Here is a 23,806-nt window from a genome sequence, read left to right as displayed (position 1 = left end):
AAAAATGCTTAGGGGTACTCTCATTTTGACTTGAGAAAACCACCGTTTTATAGTCCAAATCAGGAAAAAAAATACAGTAGTCCAAATCAGGAAAAATAAAGAAATACACTGGTACCTCTGATTGCAAACAGGATCCGTTCCGGAGGCCCGTTCGCAACATGAGTAGAACGCAACCCGTGTGTCAGAGCTGGCTCCAGGTCCCAGCTCACAGAGGACCAACGCTAGCCGGTAGTAATGAACAAAAGTCTTTATTCAAGTACAGTTTCCATTTTAAAGCCGTACCGCCCCAGCTCTACGTCTAGGGTTTAGACCGGCGAAGCTCCATCTGAATCTCCGCCCCCTGTACACCAGTTTAAGACTCTAGCCTTACTCCACCTCTTCCGTCTCTCCTTTCTCCTCTGGGTCCTGCTACCCCCCGGGGTCTCTTCCTTCCTGGATTCTTCTGACGCTGAAGTAGACCCCCCTGACTCCTCCCGCTCTTTCCGGCAGGCTTTGGGACCTGGTTCCCTATCCGGGCTGCCAACTGTGCCGCCCTCCTGTACATTTGAACTTGGCGCGCGCGCCCAGCCTTCAACCTTCCTCTTGACCGTTTCCCCGACGGAGGCGTGGTCAATCCTGACTCATGTCCTCCTGCTGGCAGCGCGCCGCCTGATCCCGATGCCTGGGACTCCTCCCCCCGGCTGCGCTCTGGTGTGGACGCTGGTCCTGATTTCCAACTGCTGCTCTCTGAGTCCCCCCTGGCCCCTTCTTCCTGGGGTGTCCCCCTCGGCACCCCCCTTGCCCTGACCATGGGGGCCCCTTTCTGTGAATCTTCCGATTCGCTGGAAAGACTCAGAGACCTCGGACCGCTGTCATCGCTGACATTTCCTTCGGACTCCTCCCCTTCGCTCTCTATTTCCTCCCTTTTCTGTGCCTCTGCTCCTGAACCCCTGACATCCATCCCCCCCTCGAAGCCCCCCCTTCCCCCCTCCCCTCCTTCAGGTGTGGGTGCTGGGTGCTCCGTCGTTGTGGGGGTGAATGCCGGATACAGTTCGTCCCCCGTGGCGTGCATCCAGCCGGATAAGTCCGGCTCGTCCTCCGTGCTCTCGCCGACCTTGATTTCCTCTGCTTCCATCTCCTCGCCGCCGTGCTCGAACCCAAAGTCCTCCCCCAACACGTCCATGTCCGTCTCTTCCCCGGTCGCCTCTGGGAATGTAGCCTGCCAAGGACCCCTCAGCCACTTCCTGCGCCACTGCTCCTCTGTTCGATCGTCCCACCAATAAGAACGGTCTGAGGCAGACCCCGAGGGTGATCCCTCCGGGGAACGTGTTTCTAGTGCCGGTTCTTCGTCCGAGGTGAACCCCTGGAACGTGCTGGCTGACAATGTGGGTGTGAAAAGCCAGTCGTCGAAATACGCGGCTGGCATGGGCCTGTGTGGGAAAATGGCATGAAACTCTTCCTTGAGAAGAGGCTCGTCCAAGGCATAGTCCGGCACCCAACGGTTGGCGCTGGCCGGGGTACCTTCTTTGGCGAGGAAATATTCTACTCCCTCTGCCCCCCATCTCGAGTCTAAAATCTCTGTGACCTGGTTGATGGGTTCCCTACTCGGCGACCCCCTCCTTGTGGGCGTCTCCCTGAGCGGGTCTGGTGTCGTGCCCGGCTCCTGAAATCTGTGAGGTGCTTTGTAGGGCGTGAGCACTGATCTATGGAACACTGGGTGCATTCTGGATCCCTCCGGAAGTGTCAACCGGAAGGCCACTGGATTGATCTGTGCCTCGACTTGGTAAGGTCCTAGCTGCTTATGTCCGAGCTTCTTCTTCGCTAACGATCTGGTCGGCACTGCCTGGGCTGCTAACCAAACCCAGTCTCCCACCTGTATGTCTTCCCCAAGCCTTCTGTGCTTGTCAGCCTGCAGTTTGTATGCGTGCTTTGCTAGTTCTAACTGTCTCCGAAGCTGTTCGTGAACCTCCTGCAACTCTGACGCTAAGGCTTCCGCTGCCTGCGGCTCCCCCTCCCCCAGTCTCTCTAATCCCGGGAAGGTTCTGGGATGCCTCCCGTTGTTGGCGAAGAACGGTGTCACCCCCGTGGACACGTGCTTCGTGTTGTTGTAGGCAAACTCAGCGAGCGGCAGGTAGTCCACCCACGTTGCCGGCTGCTGATTTGCGTAGCATCTCAGGTACTGCTGCATGATGGCGTTGACTCGCTCCGCTTGTCCGTTGGTCTGCGGGTGTCTTGCCGACGCTAGGTTGATCTTGACGTTCAGGAAACCCATTAGCTTCTGCCAGAAGTTCGAGATGAACTGCCGCCCCCGGTCGGACAGGATAGACCGTGGCAGACCGTGAACCCTGAACACGTGGTCTATGAACAGTTTGGCGGTCTGTTCCGCCGTGGCCACCTTCGCGCACGGAATGAAGTGGGCCATTTTGGTGAACATGTCCACCACCACTAGCACTGCCGTCTTGCCCCTCGAGCTGGGTAAATCCGTGACAAAGTCCAGGGCCACCCTCTCCCACGGTTCGCTCGGTGTCTGCAGCGGTTCGAGCAGTCCCGCCGGCGGTTTGTGCACTGACTTGGCCCTTTGGCAGGTGTCGCACCTCGAGACGTAATCCGCGACTTCCCCCCGCATCTTGGGCCACCAAAAATCTCTGGCTACTAATTCCACCGTCTTCTCTTTGCCAAAGTGCCCGGCGGTGGGTGCGTCGTGCAACTGCTGCAGTACTTTCGCGCGGAGGTCGTCTCCCGGTACGTAGAGAGCCCCCCTGCGGATGAGCAAGCCGTCGTGTATCTGGAACTCATCGTCCTTCGCCGTGCCCCTGTGCACCTCCTCCATCTTGGCTTGTGCGAAGGGGTCCTCCTGTAGCGCTCGACGGACAGCATCCAGATCCACGGTTGCTGAAGCGCACGCCCACGCTTTCGGTGCGAAAATGTGCTTGGCCGCTGCTGGTGCCTCCTCTTTGAGGTATTGCGGCTTTCTGGACAGTGCATCCGCCATGATGTTGTTGTCGCCTGGGATGTACTCTATCCTGAAGTCGAAATCCGCAAAGAACTCCGCCCAACGTATGTGCCTCTGGTTCAGGAACCTTGCCATGCGCCAGTACTCCAGGTTCTTATGGTCCGTGCGGACCTGCACCGTGTGTTTGGCTCCGATGAGGAAGTGCCGCCATGCCTTGAATGCTGCATGAATGGCCAGCAACTCCCTGTCCCAGATGGTGTAGTTCTGCTCTGACTTGCTGAGCTTCCTGGAGTAGAAGGCACACGGTCTCCAGTCCCCATGCGGGTCTTTCTGCAACAGTACTGCGCCCACGGCTCTGTCTGAGGCGTCCGTTTCAACCCTCATCGGTCTGCTGGGATTCACATGCAGTAGCTGCTCTTCGGACGAGAAGAGACGCTTGAGTTTCTGAAAGGACTGCTCCGCTTGCTCCGTCCAGATGAACTTCTTCTTCTTGGAGCTGAGCGTGTCGGTAATGGCCGCCGTCTGCATCGCGAACCCCTTGATGAACTTGCGGTAAAAGTTGGCGAAACCAACAAACCGCTGGACCTCCTTCCGATTGCGCGGGCTCTTCCAGTCCAACACTGAGCGAACCTTGGCGCTGTCCATGGCGAGCCCCTTGTCCGACAACTTGTAGCCCAGGAAATCTACCTCCTTCATGTCGAACTGGCACTTCTCCAGCTTGGCGTACAGCCTATGCTCCTGCAGTCTCTGCAGAACTTCCTTGACGTCTCCCTCGTGGGTCTCCTCTGATTCTGAGAATATCAGGATGTCGTCCAAGAAGCAGACGCATTTCTTGTAGAGGAGACCCGCCAATACGTGATGCATGAATGCTTGAAAACAGTGAGAGCCATTTTGTAATCCAAAGGGCATAACTCTGTATTCATAGGTGCCCAGGGGCGTGAACATGGCAGTCTTCCACTCGTCGCCCTCCCGCATGCGAATCAGGTTGTACGCCCCTCGTAGATCCAACTTCGTGAAAATGCGACCTTTCCTCACCGTTGCGAGCAGGTCGTCTATTTTGGGCATGGGAAAGGCTGTGGGCTTGGTTTTTGAGTTTAAGATTCTATAGTCCACCACAAGTCTCTTATGGGGCGTGTCCTTCTTCCTCACAAAGAATACAGGACTGCCCCCTACTGCCTTCGACTCCTGGATGAAACCGCGCTTCAAGTTAAGGTCTATGAACTCCCTGAGTTCCTGCAGCTCGTCTTCAGACATGGAATACAGTTTCCCGGTGGGCAGCGTCGCCCCCGGCAGGAGGTCAATCTTGCAGTCATAGGGCCTGTGGGGAGGCAGCTTGTCTGCTTCTTTCTCGCAGAAAACCTCCAAAAACGCTGCGTACTTGCGTGGCACTGCTTGCAGAGTGCCTAATTGTAGCTGCGGGTCTTCCCCTCCCTCTTCCGGGCTAGGTAGGATGCAATGTTCCGCGCAATAGGATGAGCCGAAGGTCAGTTGGCGCTGGTACCACGCCAATGCTGGGCTGTGCCTGTCCAGCCAACTCATGCCCAATACTACAGGCGTGTCCGACAGTTGGGTGACATTGAAGCTGATGACTTCTCGGTGATTCCCAATTTGCATCACCATCGGAGGCGTTTGCTGCACCACCTGCCCCCCCAGCAATTCCCTGCCATCCACCGTGACAACCTGCAGAGGCAGCGTGGCTGGCAGTGGTGCTATGTTGTGCTGTTGAATGAAATCCCGTCCTATGAAGTCTGCGTTGCTACCAGAGTCAATGGTAATCGGCACTTCCATCGTGAGTCCATTGGGTAGTTGGAGCGATGCTGTGAGCTGCACCACTGGTTTGGGCGGGAGGGGGTCTGTGGGCTGCAAAATTTCTGGGGATTGCTTCACTGACTTGTCTGGCTGGCCCCCAGTGCCTCTTCCTCCAGCCAGACTCTGTCGTTTCCCTGCTGTGGTTCTCTCTGCTGAGTTGCGTCTGTTACTGTTGCTGAAGCTGCAGTGTGCTTGTGGAGCCTCTGGGGACACTCTTTCGCCATGTGCTGAGCACTGTCGCAGATGTAGCACTTCCTGTTCCCTCTAGGAGGCTTCGCTTTGACTGCTCCCGGTGTTAGGGCTCTGGTAGCTGACTGAGCCCTGGCGCCTCCAATCTCCATAGGTTCCTCTCCCCCTCCCTGCGGAGGTGTGGATTGCGCACGCGCTGCATCCTTGGGAAAGAGGGGAGGTGCTCTCCCTGGCGTACGTCCCCAACGTCCTTCTTCTCTGTTCCATGGACGTTCTTCCAGACGCACCCCAATTTCCAGCGCCCTCTGGACCACCTGTTGAGTGCTCTTTGGTCTCTCCCCCCTTGCAATCTCATCTTTCACATTTGCATTTAAGCCTTCCCAAAAAAGGTCTCTGACTGGAGCAGAATGCTTCTCCCATCCCAGCGCATGGACTAATCCAAAAAAGCGAGAATGGTACTGCCTTACACTGGCTCTACCTTGTTTGAGCCCATGTATGTCTTTTCTGGCGATATCAATGTCTATATTTGATAAAAAACACGCATCCATCGCTTTAATGAAAGCATCCGCATTTCGGAGCGCCGGATCCTTATCTCTCCACAGATTACGCAGCCACGCTTTAGCCTCCCCATGCAAATGGGACCAGATAAACCCCACCTTCTCTTGTTCATCTCTAAAGTCTTTCTCCAGCAGTTCCAGCGCAAACAGCAGGTCTGCTCGGAAGTTAGGGTACTGCTGTAAATTCCCATCGAAATGAGATGCAAGGCTGCCTCCTCTTTTCCCCAGTCCAATCCCCTCTGATTTGGGTCCCGGTTGCCCCTGCTTAGCAAGCACTTCCAACCTGGCTTGGAGATCCCTGTAGGCGGCAGTCGCTTCCTCCTCCCTCTTCCTGGATGCAAGTACCTCCGCGTTGAGTTGTGTCACTGCATTTTGCAGTGCCTTTAGTTGCTGTTCTGTGTCCATCGTGCCTGACTTTTGTGAGCTCGCGAAGCACCAATCCTCTCCCCTCGCTGCGTCCACTGACGTTACGAGGTTTTTGGTGCAAAATTTTTGGAGATGGAGCTTACTGTCAGAGCTGGCTCCAGGTCCCAGCTCACAGAGGAGCAACGCTAGCCGGTAGTAATGAACAAAAGTCTTTATTCAAGTACAGTTTCCATTTTAAAGCCGTACCGCCCCAGCTCTACGTCTAGGGTTTAGACCGGCGAAGCTCCATCTGAATCTCCGCCCCCTGTACACCAGTTTAAGACTCTAGCCTTACTCCACCTCTTCCGTCTTTCCTTTCTCCTCTGGGTCCTGCTACCCCCCGGGGTCTCTTCCTTCCTGGATTCTTCTGACGCTGAAGTAGACCCCCCTGACTCCTCCCGCTCTTTCCGGCAGGCTTTGGGACCTGGTTCCCTATCCGGGCTGCCAACTGTGCCGCCCTCCTGTACATTTGAACTTGGCGCGTGCGCCCAGCCTTCAACCTTCCTCTTGACCGTTTCCTCGCTCCCCGACGGAGGCGTGGTCTGCTCCTGAACCCCTGACACCGTGTCTCTGTGTGCCGCAATTCACTGCTTCTGCGCATGCATGTGACGTCATTTTGCGCGTCTGCGTATGCATGAGCGGCAAAACCCGGAAGTAACCCCTTCCGGTACTTCCGGGTCGCCGTGGGACGCAACCTGAAAACGCTCAACCTGAAGCAAACGTAACATGAGGTATGACTGTACAGTCATACCTTGGGTAGAATATGCTTCATGTTGAGCGCTTTCAAGTTGCGCTCCGCGGCAACCCGGAAGTAACAGAGTGTGTTACTTCTGGGTTTCGCCGCATGCGCAGATGCTCAAAATGACATTGCGCGCATGCGCAGAAGCGGTGAAAAGCGACGCGTGCGTGTGCAGACGTACCAACGTTAGTCACATTTGCTTCTGGATGCGAACAGGGCTCTGGAATGGATCCCGTTCATTTCCAGAGGTACCACTGTACAGTAAATGGACAAAAGTACAAAGATTCACAAAATGTTTCGGGATCTGCGTACCCCCAGAAAAAAGCACTGCTTTTTCCTAAGCTGGAAACCCCCATGGGCTGCCCCCCTTCCTGGCAGGGGCGTCACTCCTTCCCCCGGATCCTTTGTGTGGCCCTTTCCTAACTCTACAAAATCCTTCCTGCGGGGAGGAGACCAGACCTGGGCACGTTTCCTCTTCCGCTTGCCCACCTCTCTTGCCCCCCCCTGCCCAGGCCCCTTTGAGGGATTTGGGGGTCTCCTGGCCGAGGAGTGCGGGATCCTGAGCGGCTGCGAGAACGGGCGCTGCGTCCGCGTTGGCGACGGATTCACCTGCGACTGCCACGAGGGCTACCGCCTGGACCCTGCCCGCATGGCCTGCCTGGGTGAGTCTGCCCCCCGCCCCGCCATCCTGGCATGCCGGGGGGTGGGACCCCCAAGTGCCATCCACCCCAACCCCCTTTTGCGCCTCTGCCCCTTTGCCCGCGCCAAGGTTTCGTCTCTCTCCCTCTTCCGCAGATGTCGACGAGTGTGGCGAGTCGGAGCACCTCTGCCCCGGGGGGCGCTGCCTCAACATGGAGGGCTCCTACCGCTGCCTGTGCCCCCGTGGCACCGTGCCCGCTGGGCAGCCCCCCCGCTGCGTCCCTGCCCCCCGCAGTCGAGCCTGAGCAAGAGGGGAGGAAGAGGCTGGGGAAAAGTATTTATTTACCTGTATAGACTGGGAGGGGAGGGGCGGCCCGGGACAAAATCCTCTCACCCCCCACCAGCAAATGGAGGCTCCTCACCCAGGGAGACCCAGAGGAGGCGGCCTGGAAATGCACTTATATTGGGGGGGCGGAAGCAGCTCTTGTCCGCTCCCAGCTTGGCCTGCTGCGTCAGCGCAGAAGTCGCAAAATAGGATTTAATCCCCCGTCGTTGAGGAAATACTTGTAGTCAAAAAAGAACCTGCCTTGGGAAGGGGGGGTGGCATTCAGCAAACTGAGCTTTTTGTCCCCCCCCCCCCCAATTTAAACAGCCTCCACTCTGCCCCACTGGAATTGCCCCATTGCTCCTATGGCTCTGGAAGATGCTTTTGTAAAGGCCAGGCCACTTTCCTCACCAGCTGGTGGGGGGTGGCGGCACGGAGGCTATTTCTGCACTCTGCGTGAGGCCCTGCGCCCTCTTTTCCACACACACCCCAGCCTCCTGGGCCTTTAGATGCTGCAGCCTTGCAGATCTCGCCCCAGAGTCCGCCTGGGCCAACTTCTCTGGTGCCCCCTGGGCAACCCAGGCTGTTTGCCAAAGAAAGCCAGGATGCCTTGCTGGGTGGGCCGCCACCCCCACCCCCCCGCTGGAATGTGGGGTAAGTGCCCCCACCCTATCCCAAAGCTGTAATGAGGGTGGGGAGAAGAACCCCCCTGGGGGTTGGTTTTGGAAAAATACATTCCCAACTGGGTGCATTTGCCCCTTGGTCTTCCAGAACTGGCAGAGAAGGGCTCCCCCCCCCCCAGCCCTACATCCTTCCTAGGAGATCCAGACACACCCCCACACACCCCGAGGCAACAAGGGCCAGCCCCCCACTTGCCTGGCTTAGGCCGCCCCCCTCGCCCGCCCCAAGATGGGCGCTCCTGGGGCATGGCTACCCCCTCACTGCTGTTACTAGAACAATAAAGGTTTTCTACAAAAGGCGGCAGAGTGGGTGTCTCTTGGGAAGGGAGGTGGGGCAGGGAGGGGAGAGGGCAGGGGGTGGGGGGGCAGAAAAGAGCCCACTTCCCGGGCTGGGGGGTGACGAGGGCCTGCAGGGCAACTTGTGGGGTGCCCTTTCTCCCTTCGCCGCCTGCGAGGTCTCCTGCTCTCAAATCAGCCAGGGGGGGTTGTGTTTGTGTGTCTTTTGGGGCTTGTGTGTGTGACTCCAACTTGCCCCCCCCCACTCCGTCCGCTGACTGCCCTGAAGGGCACAGAAGCCAGACCCACCCGTTTAAATATTCTCCATTCATTCCACAAAGTATTAAAGTGTACATTAAAAGCAAAAGAGGAAAAAAGGCACTTCATATTGGCGAGTTGACCCCCATCTCCCTCCCACCCCAAACATGCTCCCCCCGGCTCCGTTTTCAGTCTTGTTTGTGGCCAGTTTCCCCTCCGACGCAGCAGCTCAGCTCTTGCAAAGGTGGTCCTGGCTGGAGATGAGGTTCTGCAAGGTGGAAGCCCCCGTTTTGTAGTTTAAATTAAAACCCAGCAGCTGCTCTCTGCAGGTTGTGGGGGGAGGCAAGGGTGGAAAGCAAGCCCGTCCCACCCATGGGGGGGCAGGGCGAGGGGCGACCCATTGCCCACTGAGGGGCCTTGTTAAATCTGCTCAGGGGAAAATCCTAGCAGCCTCAGGCAAGGGGTGGGGTAGCAACAGAGCCTGTGCCCTCGGGTGGGGGACATGAGAGAGGCCCACCCCCAGCGGCAGAATCTCGTATCCCTGTGTGGAATCAAGTGTCCGTGAGTTCCAACGTCATTCTTTGTTCTTTTTCAAATAAAATCACTACCCAAGAAACGTGAATCTGGAAGCCCAGAGGAAGCAGCCGGGGTCTTGTTCAGAGAGCCCACAGAGAGGGGCTTTCTCCTCCCTCCCCCCAAGAGCACAGAGCCAAGGAGAAGGAAGCTTCGTACATGGGCAGAGGCTCAGCATATGAGGTGGCAGGGGAGGAAAACAGGCACACACCCCCCCCCCGGAAAGGGGGCTCTGCGGGGAATCCCCGCACCTCTCTGCGCCGCTTGATCATCTGTTGATGGAGGAGTAGTTGGTCTGCCCCCCCGGGCTGGGCTGCACGGGGGTCTTTTCCGCCTGGCGGGGCTCCGGGGGAGGCGGGGGCTCCTCCAGGATGCGCTGGTGGTCCTCCTCGCAGGGCTGCTCCCGGGGCAGCAAGACCAGGTCGGAGAGGCCGTGGAGCTCGGCCAGCCGGTGGAAGGTCTGCAGGAGCAGCAGCATGGCCATCAGCCCCAGCAGGAGGTAAACTGGGGGGGGGGGGAGAGAAAGAGGGGGTAGCAGGGCGGGGCAGGCGGAACCAGCGCCCTCCTCCCCCCCACAAGGGCTGCGCAAGGCAGAAGCGCCCGTCGGCCCACCCCCCAAGCTTTGGGGCTTCCTCCAGCCAAGGCTCAGAGGACCCCCGCCTTCCCCCCAAAAGACCAGCGCCAGCTTCTGGATGCTGCGGCAAACCCCTTGCCCCGGAGGGAAGCGCAAGAGGACTCTCCCCCTGTCGTTCCCCGTTTCAGAGGTAGACTGCCCCTGGGCATGGAGGCTCCGCAAGAAGAACCTGCTGGATCAGGCCCAAGGACCCAACTGTCCCAGAGTCCAGGTACCTCAGTGGGAAAAGCAGACCCTGAGCCCCTCTCTCTCCCCTCCTGCCGTTTCCAGCGACTGATATTCGGAAGCACGGCAGAGCAAAGCCACCCTGACTGGGAGCCAGCTCTCTTTCAGAGCCATCCAAGTCAGTGGCCACGGCCAGCTCCTGCAGCAGGGAGTCCCGCAGATGTAACCATCCTCACCCCCAGTGCCAGATTTAGGTATCGGCTCAACAAGCTCTAGCTCAGGGCCCCACTCTCTTGGGGGCCTCAAAAAAAATTAAAGGGAAAACAACAACTGGATGTACATTTCCAAAATATAAGGTAAAAAACAAATCAAACAAAACCTACATCCAGCAAGAGTGTTTTGTGTTGTGTTGGCTCCTAGGATGCCAGTCCTGGGCCCCGCCTGCTTGCCTGCTCCCCAAAATATCCCTGGTTTGCTCCTTTCTATATATGGGGTGCCCACAATCTGCATGGACCGGTTGCAGAGCAACATGGGCAAAGGGCTTGAGATGCCTATGAGGTCCATCAATGACCATATACAGTGGATGCTTGGTTTGCGAACGTGATCCGTGAGGGAGGCACCTTCGCAACCCGCAGTGCCGTGTCTGCACACAGACTGGTCGCGATTAGGTGCTTCTGCGCATGCACAAAGCACTATTTATTGCTTTTGTGCATGTGCGAGGGCCAGAACCCAGAAGTAACCCATTCTGATACTTCCAGGTTCGGTGCGGTGCACAACCCAAAAACACACAACCTGAAGCGTCTGTAACCCGAGGTATGACTGTATTCAACACCAAAAAACCCTAGTGATGATTTGTTGTTGGCAAAGGACTGCTGGACATATCAAGGGCCCCATTCCCTTCCGGAGCCGAGGGCCACATCAAACCTCAACCCGGCCCTGCTCCCCCCCGCTGCCCGCCTTGCCCTCATCTGGCGCAGAGCTGCTCACCGGTGATGGAGACCTTGTAGAGGGAGCGGAGGCGCTGGCCGGGCTGCTCGCCAGGGACGTAGTCGCCCAGGCCGATGGTGCAGAGGGAGATGAAGCAGAAGTAGAAGGCGTCCAGGAAGCTCCAGGACTCCTCCAGGGCACTGAAGATGGCGGCCGGGATCAGGAAGAAGGCTGCCAGCACCGCCAGCGCCAGGAAGATGAGGTGCCCGCAGGAGAGCGCCCGCCGGCTGTGGCCCCAGCGCAGCGCCAGGTACTCCAGGGGGCCGGAGGTGAAGGTGCTCAGCAGGCGCTGGGCGGTGGCCGTGAGCACCAGCATGGTGAAGGGGACGCCCAGCAGCGCGTAGAAGATGCAGAAGGCCTTGCCCGCGTCCGAGAGAGGCGTGGTGTAGCCGTAGCCTGCAGGGAGGGAGGGCAGAGAAGGGCAAGGGCTGGCAGGAGGAGTCCCAGAGGGGGCAAGGAGGGTCACAGGGGACTTCAGGGACCCCCAAGGGTCTTCTAGTCCAGCCCAAAAGAAGCCCTCCAGCCTCTGCTTAAAGACCTCCAACCCAGGCAAGGGAAAACGGACACTCTTCGCTTTAATTAATGCAACAAACAGCTTTCAGACGCCCCCTTGTCTCTTCGCAACCCCACCTCCAGGGAATCCCACGGCCCACTTTGGGAAAACCTGATTTAAAGGGAACAGGGCGCTTTGGATACCTGACCATTGAAAGGGCAGAGTGGGGCTGAGGGTAGCTTCTAGGGGTCCTGGGGGAGGACCTGGGCTGATCAGATCAGATCAGATCAGATCTTTGCCACCCCACAGAAGGCAGATATGCATTAGTCATAATAATAATAATAATAATAATAATAATAATAATAATAATGAAAATTTATTATTTATACCCCGCCCATCTGGCTGGGTTTCCCCAACTAGGACCTTGGAAAGACCTGGGTTCAAATCCCGCCCCCCCCCCTCAGCCATGAAGCTCACTGGGCGACCCTGGGGCCAGTCCCTGCCTCTTAGCCTGACCTACCTCACAGGGTCGTTGTGCGGTTTAAATGAGATGGGGGGGGGAGACACATGTATGTCACTTGGAGCTCCTTGGAGGAAAAAGGTGAGCTGGAAATGCAGTAAACAGGCCCTTTGGGGCCAGGGAGGCTGAGCTGCCCTCGAGACGTGGGTCAGCCACATGATCCCGAGGAGGCTTCTTCTCAGAGCAACAGCAGGGGAAAGGCTCGGGGGCTTTGGCAAAGGCCGCCCCTCCCAGCAGCGCACAAAGGATGCTGACATGGGCGAGATAAAGGCCGATCATATGAGGAACAAACGGCTGAAGCAGGAGGCTATTTTTAGCCAAAGAAAATAGAGCCCAGGCTGCCGGGGGAGAGGAGCCAAAGGTTTGCCGGCATCCAGGAGGCCCTCAAAAAGAAATCTGTTAGAATCACAGAATTTGTAGAGTTGGAAGGGGGACCCCCAGCGGTCATCCAGCCCAACCCGCAGCAACGCAGGAATATGCAGTTGTCCCAGAGGGGGACTGAACCTGCAACCAGGGCATTCTCAGCAGCAGGCTCTAGGCAACTGGCAGAAAGAGCCGTTGGAATGAGGAATGGACTCCCTGGGAAGGGGGTTGGACTAGATGACACTGAGGTTCCCTTCCAATTCTACAATTGTATGATTCATAGTACAGCATAAATCCTATAATGTAATTAGCAAATCATCAGTAAAACACAATCTACCTAGACTCCACTTCTGTCTTTTTGGGAGGGGCTTGTGCAGGGTTTTTGGTTCTTGTTTTTATGATGTTTTTTTGTATCTTGTACTGTTCTGTTGTGAACCACCGAGATCCACGGATAAAGGGCAGTATACAAATGGAATCAACGAATAAACAAAGCACTATTTAACAAACCAGCAACTAAAAAAACAAGCTAAATGTCACAATTACAGCATAAGTCATATTACACGATTAAATCAATAAGGCATTTATAATCTATAAAACCATAATGTCAAAATAGCAACTTTAAGAAGTTCATACACTCTCTCTCTCTCTTGCCTCCCTGCCCCAAATGATTCATAAACTTTCATTCTGTTCATTTCATTGAAACGCACACAAACACACACATGAGGACAAGAAATACCTGCAGTGGGGCTACACCTTCATTTATTAGTTTTTAAGTAATACCTGTGAGCCATCCTTCTGAGCCCTGATGCTGAAGACAGGCAGCCTCCAGCAACAGGTGTGGGGGACACCCTGGTCCTGAATGGGGCAACTGTGTCCTGAAGGAGCAGGTGCGCAGAGTCATTCTGGACTCACAGCTGTCCATGGAGGTGCAGGTCCATTCTGTATCCAGGGTGGCTGTCTCCCAGCTCCATCTGGTACGCAGGATGAGACCCTATCTGCCCGCAGACTGTCTGGCCAGAGTGGTGCATGCTCCGGTTATCTCCCACTTGGACTACTGCAATGCGCTCTACGTGGGGCTACCTTGGAAGGTGACCCAGAAACTGCAACTAATCCAGAATGTGGTAGCTAGACTGGTGACTGGGAGCAGCTGCCGAGACCATATAACACCGGTCCTGAAAGACCTACATTGGCTCCCAGTCCATTTCCGAGCACAATTCAAAGAGTTGGTGCTGACCTAGAAAGCCCTAAACGGCCTCAAAGGCCCAATATACCCAAAGGAGTGTTTTCATCGTTCTGCCTGGACACTGAGGTCCAGCTCCGAGGGTCTTCTGGCAGTTCCCTCCCTGCAAGGAGTGAGGTTACAGGGAACCAGGCAGAGGGCCTTCTTGGTGGTGGCACCCGCCCTGTGGAACGCCCTCCCATCAGACGTCAAGGAGATAAACAACTACCTGACGTTTAGAAGACATCTGAAGGCAGCCCTGTTTAGGGAAGTTTTTAATGACTGATGTTTTATTCCGCTTTTAATCTGTTGGGTGCTGCCCAGAGTGTTTGGGGAAACCCAATTATTATAACAGCACAAGCATAGCACATTGTGCCAACCGGGCAGCCCCTGCCCCGTGAATGGGCAGCCAGTTCCACCTGATGAGCCGCACTGGGGAGATGCCCTGGCTGGGCAATGGCCCTCCTTTAATGCCCCACCTGTTCAAGGCAAGACGTGGCGCTGCCTCACCTCAGATGGGGAGAGAGGAGAGCCACGAGCCCAGACAGGGCTGGCAGGGTGCCAGTCTACTTCCGTGGGCTAAGCAGGGGCAGCAGCTGCAGCAGCACATCTGGCCGGCCTCCTTGTCCAGCTCCCTCTTCCCCTGGAAGACGCCAATTGCAAGAGGCCCTTCAGAGAAGCTCGATGGCAGGGATTTCAAGACCAGGAATTTTCTCACCCTGACAAGGCACAAAAAGGGCCATTTTCTGGGGAAAGCGGTGGCTCTCCTTCTCTGGAGGTTTCGAAGCAGAGGGTGGATGGTCGCCTGTCAGATATTCTGCAATTCCTGCATCGCAGAGGGTTGGACTAGATGATCCTTGAGGTCCCCAGCCTGGGCTGCCAGATCAGACCAAAGGCCCACCTCGACCTGCCCAACAGCCCTGGTCCTTCTCAGCTGCTGGTGTGCAGAGGCCTCCCCTGCCCCGCCCAGGGGAAGATGAGCAGAGCCGTCCTCAAGTTTCTCAGCCCCTGAGAGCCCTGGTCTGCTCTCCAATAAATCTGTCTAATCCAAACTGATGGGCACCTCGACATCCCAGAGCAGCAAAGCCCAGCGTTAATTCTGCAAAGAATTCTTTCCTTTCACTCATCCTGAATCTCTAAACTTTCAGCTGCAGCGGATGACCCCTGTGTGGGGTTCAAGGATGACCCACATGCTCCACTTCAGGCATCATCTCTGCCATGTCTGCTCCCCTTCCTTGCCTTTCCCTCTTAATTAAAGGTAAAGGTACCCCTGCCCGTACAGGCCAGTCTTGACAGACTCTAGGGTTGCGCGCTCATCTCACTCAAAGAGGCCAAGGGCCAGCGCTGTCCGAAGACACTTCCGGGTCACGTGGCCAGCGTGACAAGCTGCACCTGGCGAGCCAGCGCAGCACACGGAACGCCGTTTACCTTCCCGCTATAAAGCGGCCCCTATTTATCTACTTGCACCTGGGGGGGGGGGGTTTGAACTGCTAGGTTGGCAGGCGCTGGGACCGAGCAAAGGGAGCGCACCCCGCCTCCCTCTTAATTAAAGGGATCCAAAAATAAGAACCTAAGGAGAGGCAGGCTGGCCACTGGATCAGACCCATGGCCCATCTTTTTACAGTGGCCAAATACCCTGAAGAACCCAGGAATCCAGATAGACTGCCTCTGGACCTGGAGGTTCCATAAGACTATAAGCCTGGCTGCTGGATCAGACCCATGGCCCATCCTGCTCTCCCAGAGGCCAACCAGATGCCCCTCATGGGAAGCCGCAAAGCAGAATTTGAGCGCAAGAGCAGCCCTCTCCCCTCCTGCGGATTCCAGCAAGTGAGACCAAGAGACAATTGCCATCTTGGCCGTTGACAGTCGTCCTCCTCCTCTGAATTTGTCCGATCCTCTTTTAAAGCCAAAGGGTCGCGGGTGGCGCTGTGGGTTAAACCACAGAGCCTAGGACTTGCTGATCAGAAGGTTGGCGGTTTGAATCCCCGCGACAGGGTGAGCTCCCGTTGCTCGGTTCCAGCTCCTGCCAACCTAGCAGTTCGAAAGCACGTCAAAGTGCAAGTAGATAAATAGATACCACTCCAGCGGGAAGGTAAATGGCATTTCCGTGCGCTGCTCTGGTTCGCCAGAAGTGGCTTAGTCATGCTGGCCACATGACCCGGAAGCTGTACGCCGGCTCCCTCGGCCAGTAAAGCGAGATGAGCGCCGCAACCTCATGGTCGTCCGTGACTGGACCTAACAGTCAGGGGTCCCTTTACCTTTTAAAGCCACTTGGGGGCCAAAATGAGGCCAGCTCCCTCCCAGGGGAGTTGCTCAAGGCCCGGGAGAGGTTCCCCATTTCCCAGCTCTACAGCATCCCCACAGAGATGGGGCAACGTCTCCGGAGGGTTGCGGTTGAGCAGAGCAGCACAGGGAGGCCACCACATGCGCTGAGAGCGGGGAGGGAGCCCGACTTCCTGCGGAGAACATGCTGCCTGCCACTTTCCATGATGCTCAGCGTTTCCCCCTCCAGGAACCAAGGGCAGGCCGCAGCTCTCCCCTGGCCTCTGAGACCCTGAAGGCTGTCGAGGGTCTTCTGGTCCCACCCCCTGCAAGGCAGGGATCCCAACTCAACTGCCCCAACTGAGAGGCAACACCGATGGCCCCCAGTGCCAGCTGCTTGGGGGAGCCAGGGGGGGTCACTGCTGGTCAGAAGGAGGCAAGGAGAGCCTGCATGGTCAGGCCAAAGGGGTCCCCATCTAGTCCAGCCTCCAGCTCTCAGTGGCTGAGCAGATGTAGGCAGGTTATGAGATCCGAGTGCGAAAGCAGCCCTCTCTCCCCCCTCCTGTGGCTTCCAGCAAGCAGGATTCAGATGCATCATCAGTGCCTCCAGTGTGGAGCCATCAAGAGCCCCTTTTGTCTAATCCTCTGTTAAAGGGCCTGCAGGAGGGAGTTCCCCAGTTTGCTCTGCGTGGTCCAGCTTGCAGGCTTCTTCCCAGAGTGCTGGAAGAGATGGGCGCTTCTCCTCCCAAACGTCACCCCAGCCCCCTCCCTCTAGGAACTGGGCCTAGCTCTGCAGTCCAGGACTTCTGTACAGCTGGGGAGTGACTCAGTCCTTATTGTGTCCACACCCACCAGGATAAAAACAGGATGTAGGGAACTTGGATCAGAAAGCTGCGCTGGCAGGCGAGTCCTGGGCAGAGCACAGCCAGAGAGGGCCAGGCTCTCCCGCCCCACAGGCAAACACTCACAGCTGGCTGCAGTTAACCTCTGCAACCCCCACCTCCTCCCTTGCTCGCTTGCAGGAAACACTGGAAAAGAAGAAACCAGTGAGCCAGCCGCAAAGGGTGGCCACCAGAGCCTCTTGGAGGAAGCAGCAACAAGGAAGCTGAGCTGCAGAGGCTGGCAGGGTGGGGGTGGGGGGGTCATGTCTTAAGCCACATGTTGAGCCCCACAACTGCCCCAGCATGGCTATAGTCCTGGCATTGGCTGGCTTGGTTGTTGTAAGGGGTACCAAGATGCCACATCTTGGAGGAATAGCTGGCGCTGCTCCTGGGACTGAGCTCCTAGGAGCAGGATGCGGGTCTGGGTGTCCAGATGCTGGGGGGGGGGTTCCCCACCCCCACAGGGCTGCATTTCCTCTATTTCATGTCAGAAGCCCCACGTACAAACTTCCACCTGGAAACCAGGAAGCCACATCACCATCCTGCAGGTGACCCCCCCCAACCTCCCAGCCCTCCCCCAGTCCCCCCTCCTTTAGCTGCCATTCCTGGAGTGCAGAGGGTTCGACTAGATGCCCCTTTGGAGCACCTTCCAACTTTACAACTCTGTGCCCAGGACCACAGCCTGCCTCATCCTGCCGGCCCCTGCTGGCCCTCGCACTTGCATGGACGCCCACTCCCCAAACTGCCAGGTTCCTTTAGCTGGAAGGAGGAGTCACTTCGGGATGCATTATTCCAGTGCGTGCTTACTCGGGAGTAAGTCACACTGAACTCTGCGGAAGCTGAGCAAACAAGCCGGCGGCTGCGCGGTGCGATAAGCGCAGAGAGAACTTTCTCCTTGGAAGAGAGCAGGGAAAGCGGCTCTGCGCACCGGGCGCCCTTGGAGAGCGCAGGCGGCCCTAGCGGGGACTGGCGTCGGGGCCCCGCGGGGAGGGAGCCTCGGGGCCCCGGCTGGAGTCCCCGGCGGGCTCCGCAGGCGCCTCCACCCCGTCCCCGCCCGCGAGCTGCGCGTCTCGCCCGGCGACTCACCGACGGTGGTGATCAAGGTGCTGGAGAAGAAGAAGGCGGAGGCGAAGTCCCAGTTGGACGGGGCGGCCGAGCCGTTGCGGAGCAGAGCCACGCCGTGGCGGTTGGCGCTCAGGACGGCGCCCAGGAAGCTTTCGAGGGCGGGCTCGGGCAGGCAGGGGCTCTCGCGCAGGAAGGCGGCCTTGAGGGCGCGCAGCTCGGCGCGCAGCCGGCTCTCGTAGGGCCGCTCCACCGCCGAGATGATGAGCGCGCCCAGCAGCAGGTAGCCCACGTAGCCCAGCGCGAAGGCGGCCAGCAGGGCGCAGCGACGCATGGCCGCCCCGACGACGGGGGCACCTGCCTGCTTGGCCGGCGGCGGGGCGCTGCGGGAAGCGGCTCTGGGAGCGGGTGGAGGCCGCCACGCACCCCACTCGTCCCGGCGACGCGGCGAGCCAGCCTCTTAGGCGGCCCGGCCAAGCCCCTCCCGTCGGGCGGAGCCGCGCCCGCCTCCCGTCGCACCTGGCAGCCGCCGCAGCTGGCGCCGCCCAGGGGAGGCAGCCGGCGCCCGGAGGGGCCCGGATCGGCACGCGGAAGCGCCTAGGCGCGCCCCTGCCAGCCCAAGCCGAGTCGGGAGGCGCTCTGCCCATGCTCAGGGACGCTGCTTCTTTGCCCCCGGAGCACCCAGGGGGAAAGCGCCTTTCTCAGCCCTACCCGGCTTCTGCTTCCAAACAGCTGCTCCGTCCCCAAGCGACGGCGACCCCCGCGCGCAAGTAGGGCAGCGAGTCGCGCTGAGAGATCGCCTTGAGATTCCCGCGTGCAGTTATGAAGTCTTTCCTTTTCACATCCCACCCCGAATGAAGCACAATAGGAGGCTTGGCGTGGGCAGCAGGCCGGTATTGCCAGCAGGGCTGATATTCCTGCAGGGAGGGTTTTTCTGGTGTCTTTCACTGGTGTGGGGAGGGCTTTTCCCCTTGGGGCTACCGCCAGTCTTTTCTAGAATTGCCTCTCCCTGGTGTATAAGGGTGTCATTGGAGCACCCCACAATTGCCTAACCTTGGAGACTTCAGCCAAAACAGCGGCCTGTAGGCCTGATCTTTATTGTTGCATCAAGACTTCCCACTACCACAAAGACGAAGCAGCCAAAAGCCCAGTTACATCAGTTTTTAAGAGTTTCCCATCATACATTTCCAGAAGCATCACAGGAAAGGTGTGGTCACAGGTAGAACCTGAGATCCAGGCCTGTCCCTGCCACTCAAATATAGTCTGTCATGAATATTCCATCACAGTACAGAGGAAAGTATTTGCAGTTCCCTGGTACCTGAGTCACGTCAAATACACCCCTTTGTCTTGTCCAGGCTTCATCCCACTATGGGGTGGATAGGCATTGTGATTGAGATGGTTATCTCTCTGACACTCTTGGGCAAGGGTAGGCAACCTAAGGCCCATGGGCCAGATGCGGCCCAATCGCCTTCTCAATCCGGCCCGCAGACAGTTGGGGAATCAGCGTGTTTTTACATGAGTAGAATGTGTCCTTTTATTTAAAATGCATCTCTGGGTTATTTGTGGGGCATAGGAATTTGTTCTTTTTTTCTTCCAAAATATAGTCCAGCTCACCACATGGTCTGAGCGATGGTGGACCGGCCCCCGGCTGAAAAAGGTTGCTGACCCCTGCTCTTGGAGCAGGATATCATGACTCCTTGGGAAGGCCCTACAGACAGAAGTGACGGTACATCTCAGGGACTATGGAGGGCTCACTCATCCCTCCCCTTATACAGTGGTACCTTGGTTGTCGAACAGCTTGGCTCCCGAACAAATCAGCTCCCGAATGCCACAAACCTGGAAGTGAGTGTTGTGGTTTGCGAAGGTTTTTTGGAAGCCGAACTTCCGACACGGCTTTTGCTTGAGTGCAGGAAGCTCCTGCAGCCAACTGGAAGCTGTGCCTTGGTTTTCGAATAGTTCCAGGAGTCGAACGGACTCCTGGAACAGATTAACTTTGACAACCAAGGTACCACTGTATCTGACTTCCCTGGGTCATAAGTGCCATTGGAACTGAGAAGATTGATACAGTGGTTTACAAACTTAATCTGTTCCAGAAGTCCGTTCTTAAACCAAAGCGTTCTTAAACCAAGGCATGCTTTCCCATAGCAGTGGGGATACTCAGTTTACAAATGGAACACACTCAACAGGAAGCGGAACCTGTTCTGCTTCCAAGGCAAAGATCACAAACCAAAACACTTACTTCCAGGTTTGCAGCATTCTTAATCCAAGTTGTTCATAAACTAAGCTGTTCTTAAACCAAGGTACCACTTGTACAATGATGTGATTTCTTATGAATTTCTAAAGTTTTCCTACTGAGCCAGTACAGAGATACATTTAGCAATGAATGCTACATTTGGTAATGTCTTTGCCTGGTCCTGTGGAGAGGCAAGGCTGGGGGGGGAGAGGCCTCTCACCCTCCTTTCAATTTCCCGGTAACACTGGCGGCCCCTCCAGACTTGGGGAAGGGGGTGTCTTCTGAGGCATGTCACTGATGCCCTAATGGTGCCTTAGTGGCAGATATATACCAGACCCACATTTGAGGTACAGAAGGTTACAGGGCAGTAGCACTGATAGGAAAACATGTCGGGTGCCTGCCCTGAACATTTGAAAGTGGAGTGGCATATAAAAGCCGCCATCCCATCATGAGCACAAACCTCCTCTTGCTTCCCTGGCTTTGTTTTGAGAGTTCCTGCTGGGATAGAGATTCTGAATAAACATCAGGGGATCTCCTTCGGTTTCCAGACCCTTGATCATCTTGGTTGCCCTCCTCTGCCCACCTTCCAACTTGTCAACATCCTTCTTAAATTGTGGTGCCCAGAATTGGACACAGGATTCCAGGTGTGGTCTCACCAAGGAAGAATAGAGTGGGACTATTACTTCCCTGGATCTGGACACTAGACTTCTGTTGATGCCACCTAGAAGAGAGTTACCTTTTTTTTGCTGCTGCATCACACTGTGGACTCATGTTCAGCCTGTGGTCCACCAAGACCCCAGGATCCTTTCCACATGTCCTGCTAGTCAGCCAGGTGTCCCCCATACTATATTGACGCATCTGGTTCTTCCTGCCTAAGTGCAGAACCTGACATTTGTCCCTACTGAAACTGATTTTGTTCATTTTCGTTTGGGTCCACTTCTCCAATCCGTTATGGTCATTTTGAATCCCAATTCTGTCTTCTGATAGCCGTCTTCAAATACCTGAAGGGCTGCCACATGGAAAACGCAGCAAGCTTGCTTTCTCCTGCTCCAGAGGGGGAGACCCGAACCAATGGCTTCAGATGACAATGAAGAATCCAACTGGACATTACAAAGGACTTTCTGATGGCAAGATCTGTGTGGCAGTGAAATGTTCTCCCTCAGAAGTTGGTGGACTCGCCTTGACTGGAGAGGCAGGGTGGCTGTCTGCCAGGGATACATCATTCTCTGAGGCCTCTTGTGCTCTGCTGAAGCAGAGGGTGCCCTGGGCCTTGTGGGGAGGGAGCCTGTGCGTCAGAGTCGGGGTCAGGATATGTGGGGCAGTGCCAGAGGGGAGGGGTGCCAGAAGGGAGTGCCGCTTCTGCTCCAGGCTAGACGGGAGGAAGAGGAGGGCTCAGCTGGGGAGACCTGTAGACATTGCTGTTATAGGAATTCTAAGGTCTCATATATAGAAAATAAATGTTCATAAATTTACTAGGGAAACACATTCATAAGTATATAAACTACGAGTCTGAAATAGTACAGGAGAGCAATCCTGAAACCATTCTGACTCTCCCAAATGGACCTCAAATGTTTCTCTGCAAGGAGGAAGGAAATGGGAAAACCTCCCCATTGTCTCTTTGCTCACAAATCCTGTCTTAAGGGCATTTCTGTGTGTGATATGCCCTGGCTGAGGGAAGGAGGTGCTCACCCAAGATTTGACGATACATGGTCCTGTCCATCGTCCCTTCAATGCGGTGAAGGTGTCCTGTCCCCCTCCATGTTTGACAGTGGGGATGGTGTTCTTGGTGTCGTAGGTAGCATTCCTCCTACTCTAAACACGACGAGTTAATGCCAAAGAGCTCATTTTTGGTCTCATCTGACCGCAACACTTTCACCCAGTTCTCATTCAGAGGGTCATTCTGAATGCTTGTGTCATTCAGATGTGTCATTCAGATGTGCACTGGCAAACTGCAGATGGGCCTGTCTTAAGCAAGGGGACCTTGCGGGCTCTGCAAGATCTCAGTCCTTCACGGCGTAGTGTGTTACCAACTGTTTGCATGGTGACTATGGTGCCAGCTGCCCTGAGATCATTGACAAGTCGTCCCCCCCCCCCCCCGCGTAGTTCTGGGTTGCTTCATCACCGTTCTCCTGATCATTGCAACTCCACAAGATGAGATCTTGCATGGAGCCCCAGAGGTTGACAGTTATTTTGTGTTTCTTCCATTTGCGAATTATTGCACCAACTGTTGTCACCTTCTCACCAAGCTGCTAGGCAATAGCCTTGTAGCCCAGTCCAGCCTTGGGCAGGTCTACAGTCTTGTCCCTGACATCCTTGGACAGCTCTTTGGTCTTGGTCATGGTGGCTAGTTTGGAATCTGCTGGATTGATTGCTTCTGTCGACAGGTGCCTTTTCTACAGGTACTGTAACGAGCTGGGATTATAGGCAAGACCCCTCCCTTACAGCAGGTACTTCTAATCTCAGCTCGTTACATACAGTAGCCTGACACCTGGCTGGTTGATAGGGGATCAAATACTTATTTCACTCATTATAAGGCACATCAATCTTTGACATTTGTCTTCTGGGTTTCTGGGGGTTTTCCTGTTGTCATTCTGTCTCTCACAGCTACAATAAACCTACCATTAAAATGATGGACTGGTCATTTCTTCGTCAGAGGGCAAACGGGCAAATTTAGCAGGGAATCAAATACTTTCCCCCCTCACTGTAGCTGCTTTGCTTCTCAACATTCTCTGGTTGGCCTCTGTTATTTTCTCCTGCCCATAGAGAACCTACTTAAGGATTCTATATGGACTCTTAGATACCCCATAAGGGAAAGGGAGCAGTATTTTCCTTATAACATTGCTGAGCTCAGGAGCCCCACATTGCAAGAAGGAAAAGTCCCATTTCAACTACAGCACAGAGCGGGGAGGTGGGGGGGGGGTAGCAGCAATGGACCTCGGAGGCAGGAGATAAGCAGGCCCTGCAGAGTGGGGTGACTGGCCCCTTGGCCACGCAGGAGAGGCCAGGAACAGATAATTCAGCCGCCAGACACGGCCAGGGTCCTCTTTTGCTAGGACAGCAGGGCAGGAACCGTTTCCAGCGCGCAAAGCCCATTCTGGTCGAAGTGAGTCCGACAGTCCATGGTCTATTGACAGAGAGGACTTAGCCGAGGGGGAGACTGCTCAACAAGGGGGCACAGAGGGCAGCTGACGGAGGAACACAAGCACAGCCTGTTCTTCTCAGGGCCCTGAACTGGGTCACAGCCAGGCTCTGGCACCATCCTGCAAGTCACGCAGATCGGGGCCAGTCTGGACCCTCTGCCTTTTGCCAGAGGCTGGGTCCAGAATACAGGAAACTGGGCTGCGGGGGCATTTGCACTCTGTCTGTGAATCTGTTGCTGGATGGTGTTTATAATCTTAGAAGCAAGAGGCAGCTTGTTCAGGAACAGGCTGGCCAGATTAAAAGAGGCCCCAATTCTGGCACTGGGGCGGAGAGACAGGGAGGTGCAGGGGTAAAATGTTCCTCCTGAGAGACCTGGGTTCAAACTGCCACTCAGACAGGAAGCTGACTGGGTTAGGTGACCTTGAAAGTGTCGCCATCTTTCTGCCTAACCCGCCTCACAGGGC

General features: G+C 56.1%; 2 protein-coding genes across 7 annotated transcripts in view; one reads left to right on the top strand and one right to left on the bottom strand.

Moving 5' to 3' along the window:
- LTBP4 (latent transforming growth factor beta binding protein 4) overlaps nucleotides 1-8,572 on the top strand; it is a gene marked incomplete at its 5' end in the record, with an annotated part of 56,834 nt that extends 48,262 nt beyond the window's left edge. For all 6 annotated transcript variants that reach the window (XM_083454710.1, XM_083454712.1, XM_083454714.1 and 3 more), the window contains 2 exons: nucleotides 7,144-7,293; nucleotides 7,427-8,572. In XM_083454710.1, the coding sequence (XP_083310836.1) occupies nucleotides 7,144-7,293; nucleotides 7,427-7,575 (299 nt within the window). In that variant the 3' untranslated portion in view covers nucleotides 7,576-8,572. The remainder of the gene's footprint in view (nucleotides 1-7,143; nucleotides 7,294-7,426) is intronic.
- A 291-nt stretch (nucleotides 8,573-8,863) lies between these two features.
- KCNK6 (potassium two pore domain channel subfamily K member 6) lies at nucleotides 8,864-18,449 on the bottom strand. The gene is made up of 3 exons (XM_083455904.1): nucleotides 17,993-18,449; nucleotides 11,169-11,564; nucleotides 8,864-9,886 (listed from the first exon to the last, which is right to left on the bottom strand). Exons 1-3 carry the CDS (start codon nucleotides 18,300-18,302, stop codon nucleotides 9,651-9,653), a joined length of 942 nt encoding a protein of 313 aa, XP_083312030.1. The 5' UTR covers nucleotides 18,303-18,449; the 3' UTR covers nucleotides 8,864-9,650.
- Nucleotides 18,450-23,806: the final 5,357 nt, after the last annotated feature.

This window comes from Podarcis tiliguerta (genome assembly GCF_965153285.1).
Source record: "Podarcis tiliguerta genome assembly, chromosome: 8".
Taxonomy (NCBI): domain Eukaryota; kingdom Metazoa; phylum Chordata; class Lepidosauria; order Squamata; family Lacertidae; genus Podarcis; species Podarcis tiliguerta.
This window is presented reverse-complemented; position numbering and strand designations above follow the sequence as displayed.